At 42.4% G+C, this 7,927-nt stretch overlaps 1 protein-coding gene across 1 annotated transcript in view; it reads right to left on the reverse strand.

Annotated features, from left to right (window-relative positions):
- esr2b (estrogen receptor 2b) overlaps positions 1-7,927 on the reverse strand; it is a 14,001-nt gene extending 6,074 nt beyond the window's left edge. The window contains exons 1-5 of the mRNA XM_023412943.2: positions 7,503-7,927; positions 6,214-6,413; positions 6,003-6,119; positions 5,189-5,548; positions 3,383-3,521 (exon numbers count right to left, since the gene is read on the reverse strand). Of these exons, the coding sequence (XP_023268711.1) occupies positions 3,383-3,521; positions 5,189-5,548; positions 6,003-6,119; positions 6,214-6,413; positions 7,503-7,927 (1,241 nt within the window). The remainder of the gene's footprint in view (positions 1-3,382; positions 3,522-5,188; positions 5,549-6,002; positions 6,120-6,213; positions 6,414-7,502) is intronic.

Raw genomic sequence — 7,927 nt, forward strand, 5'->3', positions numbered from 1 at the left:
ATATATATATATATATATATATATATATCAAACTCAGCGGCGTGCTGTGACATTTCCTGACAGGCGAGCAGAGCTAAGCCCATACAGTGTACATACATCCCACTGTACGTTGACAGCTAGCCTACTGCTAACTACTAACTAGCTAACTCTCGATTATGGTCGCCAGCATCACCGCTCTCTCTCGCTCTACGTACACAACCTACATACTGAGCTACTCCTGTAAGGAGCTGCGCTACTTGTGTAACAATATTCTCTCAAACTTACTGCGGATCTTGCAAAGAGATAATTCATTGTAATTTGTTCATTTACTTGCCACTGCTGACTCTTAATACGTCTGCGCATGTGTATAATACCGCAATATCACAACTGATCTCCGAACGGCAAGTTCACTTCGGCTATCGCGAGTCAACCGTTAAAGAGTCCAGGAGTGTCGTCAAATGCGCATGCGCACACATCAAAGAAGGTACGCTGTCCTCTCCAATTGACAACACCCAGAGACTTACAACAGCTCGAGGCCAAGCTAGCTTCCAGAGACAATACCCTGCTGCCACCACGAGGGGCGGTAAATTACATGATGAATGCAAACAGGAATCAGATCCTTTACGAGACAGAAGAAAGCTGCTCCGAGGTCAGATGGAAGTAGAGATATCACTTCCACTTCAGTATCGCTTCTATCGATGTCGATTTTTAGCTTTAACTAGGCAAACACTGCTGACCTTGCTTTTCCTGACGCCACCCCACTGGTAATACTGCACAAAGGACAAATACTGATGTAGTTGTACCTCTGTCAGATATTTTTATTTTTTAACTCTCTTAATTCCTCTATGTTAATGTACAGCAAGTTACTGAACCAAGGCACACACCTCCATCCAACCACTGACTTTTTTTTGTGGTATGTCTGTCTAAGTTACTGTTTTAATTGTGTTTCATTCACCAATGTTATTGTCTTGTGAGGTCTGATTGTTTGCTGTACTTGGTTATATGTTCTATGTATTTAGGGTGAATGGGAATAACATTTTTAAAAAATGTAATAATTTTGGTAACAAAACCCTACTTGTTGTTGCCTAATAATTGCACTTTGAAAAAAACTCTAGAGCTGCAGGTGTTAATTTAAAAAGGAACAGGACTAGGTTAAGATATCGTACTGCCACTGAAATCAAAACATATTAAACAATACCCAGCCCTACTGTCTGCATTGTCCTGGTAGGCAGGCGTGTTACACACTTAATAACACTGCAGCTTATTAGTTCACACACATCACTCACAAATTGAATCTAAGTGTGTTGCTGCTGCTGTTATTTTGATCGCAACAGCACATCAAAGATGCAAAATACACTCAAGAGGATCTGGATCGAACCACGATCTGTGATGTAAATTTATGCGGTGAACTGCAGATTGGGGGTGAAACAATCCCTCCTCAGATTCCTCACTTCTGCTCCCAAAACAATAATCCAAGTGTTGATTGGCTACAAAAACATTAACTATGGTCCTGTTATCTGCTAAAACCTTACACCTCCGACTTGTCAAATTCTGTTGTTGAGACACCAATAGCTTCCAACTAGGTTAATTCACACAGCGGCAACTGTTCAAAATCTTACACACTGGCTTAAAAAGAAAAAAAGAAAAAAAGGAAGGAGTGAGTAAAAAACCACAAGGCTAAATAAGTGAAATAGTGACTGTGAAAGAAGATGGTAGCAGAGAGAGAGAGTGCACGGAGATCAAGAAGGCAGAAAGCGAGAAGAGAAAATGATTCTGCTCCGTCTGTTTGAGCCTTTTGTTGAGCAACTGGATGGATTCGCATCCAGGATGTTTTCCTCAGAGGTCCAAGGAGAAAGGGCTAACACGGGTTAACAGAGACCACTCCACAGAGAAAAATAAGGCTGTGTTATGAAAACATATCAAGGTTAACCTAAGCCTATAGTGATAGTTTCCGTGGTAGTGGAGGAAGAAAGGTCAAACACTAACTCAACCCACCAGACCAGAGCGCCTAGAGGAAGACGGTCTCCAGCGTTCTCCCCTCTGTCCTCATATGAATTCGCTTATTATCGTACTCAGCTTTTGTCTTTTTCACATGAGGCTGAACTATACTGTAATCCCATCACAAGACCGAACCAACAATGAATGTCTCCTACTAACAAAAACTGTGTATCAAAGCCTGATATATCTTATTCCTCTGTACCAAAGAGCTCCATTGTTGTCCAGAAACTATTAAAACCACATTCATGAGCCACACGTTTTCACCGGGTGACCATGAACACACCAATTTATTTTCACTCACCGTCCTGCTGCCACAAATGCTTACAAAATATGGATTCATCTGCCAAAAAAAAATAGTCCCCAAAAAATGCGCTATGTCCTCCTGTTTGAGTGACGTTTGCTAAAAACCTGCAGTGACCAGCTGAATTGGGAAGCTGCTAATCCTTCATTTAAAAAAGGAAAACACTACATTTGTGCGTCACTTTTAAAGATTTAAATCTTTCAGTAGGAACCAATAATGTGTTTGGAAATGAACACCAAGGACAGTGTGGGGAAATCAGAAACTACTGGGACATGGACACGTTGTTGGTTTGGTCTTTTCATGGACATTGGGTGACAGCAAAAAGTGATAACACCAGCTTTAAGGCCCAATAAAAACCAAATGAATTAGTTCATTTCAGTGGAATTGCCACATTCACTGAATTAACACAGATGATTTGTGTTGCATTTAACTTTAATGAACTTTTTTTATGCCTTTTTTTGACAGGACAGTGTAGAAAGACAGGAAATGGAGGGACATGTAGAGTCTACTGCTCCTCAAACACCAGAAACAACACATTTGGTTTTAATGTCCTATTACCCGCTGCTACTGCTGACAGATTACACTTAAGTTTACTCTGGTTCATCAGGAAATACAAAGTGCGGGTAAAGTGACATCCTAATTACAGCCTGTTTACCATGAACACAAAGGGTGAATGGCGGTGCCAGAAACAGCCAACCCACCGACCGTCTGGCCAAAGTTGAAGGTCAGTGTGGTGGGGAACAGCGAGTGATAAAAGACTTTTGGCAAGAAAATGAGCCGGCGGTGAAGAGGAGTCAGAGATATACACTCTCTGCAGCAAGTTTGATATCTATGCCGTTTCAAGGTCTGAGTGAACTCCCTGTTTATTGTGTGACGTCAACTCATCAGAGCGTAACAATGTGGGAAGATTACACCACAACCACCATAACCGGTGTAACTGCAAATAAATGGCAGCTGCACACGAGTCACATTCAGAAAGACGAGCTGTTCACCTTCATTCATCACTGTTGACACTTACAGAGACATAAAATGTGATGTGTTGATACTGTATGCACATCAGTCAGTCATCATGCACTGTTGATAGTGCAGATGTTACTTCCTCACCTGTTGAGTTTGAAGTCAGGGGAGAAGATGAGTTTTCCAGGATGGTCCACCGACCTCCACATCAGGCCCAACATCAGAATCTCCAGCCAGCAGCACTTCAGCAGGTGGATCTGGTCTGCTAGACTCAGCTCTAAAAAGCCTGAGGACCAAGCACACAAGAGACATACTCCTTTTTAGAATCACTTTCTGTCCAGACACTTCATATGAACGTTGTTGCTAAAGAAATATTTATACAAAAGGATGCTGATGTAGATCTACTGTGTTTGGAGCACTGTTTGTAGCGTCATGTAGTCACACTGCAAAGAAAGGTTACTACAGACAACGAGAAAAATGCACAGCTGTACTGGGAAGGCTTGACACATACTCACTTAGTAATAAAATGTACAACTAAAACTTCAGAGCGGATTTCCAGCTGCTCTCATCAGGACTCTGTGATTCTGTCTGTGGCTGAGGTGTTTCAGTAACACAGGTGAAGCTAATGAGCCACATGACACTGTCACATGACAAACACCTGACTCTCAACTCTCCCCCTTCTGATTATGCCTGAATGATTAAAGCCCACCTTTCCCCAAGTCAACAGTGCGAGGTGATAATACACCATTAATCATTTTAGAGCAATACTCAACATTAAGATAGACAGTAGATTAAACACTAAATTAAATAAAAATGCCACAATCTCAAAATGCACAACTACAGTGGTGAAGACTGAATAGCAGCTTTAGCTTTTAGCTTGACAGCGCTGTTCTCATCTGTCCATGCTTTTTTTTTTTTTTTTTAAGGTCTTTTATAATACAGACTGCACACTCATTTTCACTTCTGTCTGAGTTAGAAAAAAAAAATCAGGGAAAATGGGAGTCTTTGTGTGATCCCTTCACATTAACACCTCTCCTGAGAAGTCACCTGCAGGGCTGAGAGGAGGAGAGAGGAGGAGAGAGGAGAGAGGAGAGGAGAGGAGAGAAAGATTTGATGGAAAAGTAGGGAAAAACAGGGTGAAAACTGAAATAAAGAAAGCCACAAATTTTACAAATTTAAACACAACCAGATATTTTACAGATTGTTTTCCCTCCGTCCATCCATTCACTCTTTGTCTCATCTGTGTGTTTATTTAGCCATGACCCACGACATCTCAGACATGACCGACATGAATGATGGGTAGAAGATGTGTTTACTGTAGCCTCTGGTCTGTTTTTACCCTCAGTACTTCTTTCCTGGTTTCCACACACAGTCACTGCTTCCACTGACCTCCAGTGAACACATGGCCCTAATGTTTACCCTGACCTTAACCTTGGTTTTATTCCAAAGTGTTACCATTCTTATTTGGTTACATGTAAACGGGACTGTGATTAAAAGTTCCCAAGTCGAGTCCAATTCTATCGAGATCATATTACTGTAAAACGGGAGCTGGAGATATGGATGAAGACAGACTTGAATAATTGTCCTGTATCGTGTTTCTCCATGTTCTCATTGCATAATGGTTTGAGTATGGAGACTATAATAAATAATAATAAACAAACAATAATAAAGTTTTTTGCATTTTTCATTCACAGTCACTCATTTACAATTTTATTTTTTAATCCAACATCATGTTTGGCCTTAATTTATTTCCATATTCGAGAACCTTAAGACACAGAGGTTACAACAAAACTGTGCTCAAGAAAATAAATATCACAGTTATACTTATTACATTTCATTTTCAGGATACTTGAGTCAAGTAGATGGCCTTTCATATCAAATTGTTCTGAGGTTATATTTGGTGAAAAAAGCCTCCATTCATCACAAGGCCGGACGTGACAGTTCTGGTCTTACCTGGAATCTTTTTAGCCCAGCTGATCATGAGGACCAGTTCCTTGTCTGCCAGGTTGGTGAGGGACATCATCATGCTGGCCTCGGTGAAGGGCTTCTTCATGTCCTCCATGAGGTAGATCTCTGGAGGCTCTGCCTCCATGATGCGAGAGATGAACTCCTCTGGGCTCATGGCCGTGTGGTGTACGTGGTTCACCTGAGGGAGGGGGGCAAATGGGGCGAGAGGTGCCTCCAGGTGGAGATGCCGCTGAGCTCGAGGACCGTGCCCCACCCTCATCAATCCCCTGCCCGTTGGATCCCGAGGGTGAATTCCACCGCGGCGATGTCGAGCTCCTCGGTAGCTGCAGCGTTCACGTCTCATACCTGGAAACAGACGGACAAACAGACACAACAGAAAACAGTCTGTCACATGACCTGTGATGTCCCTGGTTTCATGTGTTCTAAACAGAAAACAAACTGTACCACAAAACACTGACAAGGAGTAGCTTTAAAACAAGAATAAAAAATCTGCACTCTTTCAGTTTAATTTTAAAACTTAGAGTTTTAGCAGCAGGGTCTATATCTCTGAACATGTCTTCTGGTCGCTGGTTTGGATGCCTTCACTAGAGCAAAGGCATTTATAAACACAAAGATCATCACTATCAACTCACTCTCAGTTTGAATTGCCTGAAGCAATAATGACTACAATGCCTGGTAGTATATATTAGTGAAGGGGAGGTACCGTCCTTTACCTTTCCATTTCCTGTGCTTGAACTTTTGTGTTCCTGTGAGATAACAAAACATCAAGGACCCCTATCATAATAAAGTGAGTGCCTACCACATTTCATCATGCCCACTTCGTAGCATTTACGTAGGCGGCAGGCCTGGCAGCTTTTACGTCGGTTCTTGTCGATAGTGCACTGATTTGTGGCGGGGCAGATGTAGTCATTGTGTCCTGATAAAAAAAAAAAAAATGTAAGAAAGAAATTATTTTGAAGGATGGGAAGAAGGAGGAAACTGTGAATAGATATGGACAAAGAAGTTCATACCTTGGATACTCCTCTTGAAAAAGGCCTTGCAGCCCTCGCAGGACCACACGCCATAGTGGTACCCCGAGGCGTAGTCATGGCACACGGCGCAGAAGTGCATGTCGGCTTTGCCTAGTGCGGATGAACACGAGGAAGAGTTCACTCGTTCCATTCCTTCCTCTGATCTCTTCCCCAGCAGCTTGTTACAGCTGATGATGGAGCTGCGAGAAGAAACACAGACGAGGGACAACTTGACATTTGGGATTTTAGCCTGTCATTCACCTGCCATTAGTCCTTCAACAGGTGCTGTGTCGCTGAAAATGTCTCCACAACCGCATTTCAGTCAACAGGAAATTGCATCAAAACCGTTGAAACATAATGGGTATAGAAATCTCAAACATCCATGGCTGGTGTCTTTACGGCCATCAAGCTGGTAGCACAGGTAATCACTTAATATACAGTGTAATAACAGAAAAGAGATATCACTGAAAGAGTGTTGTAATGTGAGAGTTTGTGAGTGTTGCGAGTTTCTGTGGATGAGAAATCGGCTTGGACAATATCTAAAATTGAATATCTTGATAGAGGCTGGCCCAAAAAAAAAGTTTTTTAAATCAATATTACGCAAAATATAAGATATTACCTAAAACATCAGTATCTGCCAAAGCCCAATGAAAGACTGTACTAAAATTCCATTATTCCAATTTCCACTAATGTTGACATGGTATTATTTTAGCACTTGATATAGAAGAAATTCATTTACGGGCAGATGTTATTGCATCACAATGCAACTTGTGGACGCTACAAGTGATTCAAAATGAGTTTAAATCTCTTTTTTAGTTGTTATTATGTTTCGTTTATTTGATGCATGACTATTTTGTGTTGCAGTGGATAAACTCATATTATACATATTTCTTTACCTAAAGGGAGTGTGGAACATAACCGGAAGCCCAATTGCATGTTTATCCCTTTTCATTTCTGTAACCTGGTGCATTTTTTTTCAACTGTCAACATCATAAGATAATGAATGTACTATAAAGTCTTTTTATTTTGCGATAGATAATAATGTTTGGGTGTATAGGGAGGTAAACTGTTTCGGTCAAAAAACCCCCAAAAAATAAGCAGGGTTACGTATCACTGAGAGTTCAAAAGTACAACAGGATGTTTTCAGTTTCTGAGAATTATTCCCCAAAGCTCTGTTCAGCTAAACTAGGCCAGTTGAGCTTCAGTAACACCCATTAGCACAGTAAATAACCCTCCTAGGTAACACTTCTGTACTACTTCCGTCCATGGCTCAGTGTCAGTAATCCCACCTGCCGGCGGTGATGCTGTGGGGCTTGGGCTCCAACCATGGCGCATGTGGGTTGGGTTCGTTGTAGACGAGAGGCTGAGTGCAGCGCAGAGTCAGTGAAGGCACGTTGGTGTGACTGTGGGAGGGCCAAAAGGCAGAGGGGCTGAGGGGGGGGCACGGAGATGACTGGTTGTCAGCGATGGGCTGTCTAGTGTAGCTCAGCACAGGCGGGCTGTAGAAAGTCAGAGGTCCGTGTCCGTACTCGTGGCTACTGTCTGTGTACAGAGAGGGGATGCAGACGGTGTGGTTGTCCATGCCCAGCGGGGGGCTGTACACAGTGGGCAGGAGTCCCGGGGAGCTCGGCCTCTCTGAGGTTTTACTGGAGTCCACCTCCTGGAGCTGAAGCAGTGGTAGTGGATCAGCATCCAGCCCAGGGGAGGAGGCCAT

This window comes from Seriola lalandi, unplaced genomic scaffold (genome assembly GCF_002814215.2).
Source record: "Seriola lalandi dorsalis isolate HSWRI2012SDOR001 ecotype SW California unplaced genomic scaffold, Sedor1 jcf7180002054497, whole genome shotgun sequence".
Lineage (NCBI taxonomy): Eukaryota > Metazoa > Chordata > Actinopteri > Carangiformes > Carangidae > Seriola > Seriola lalandi.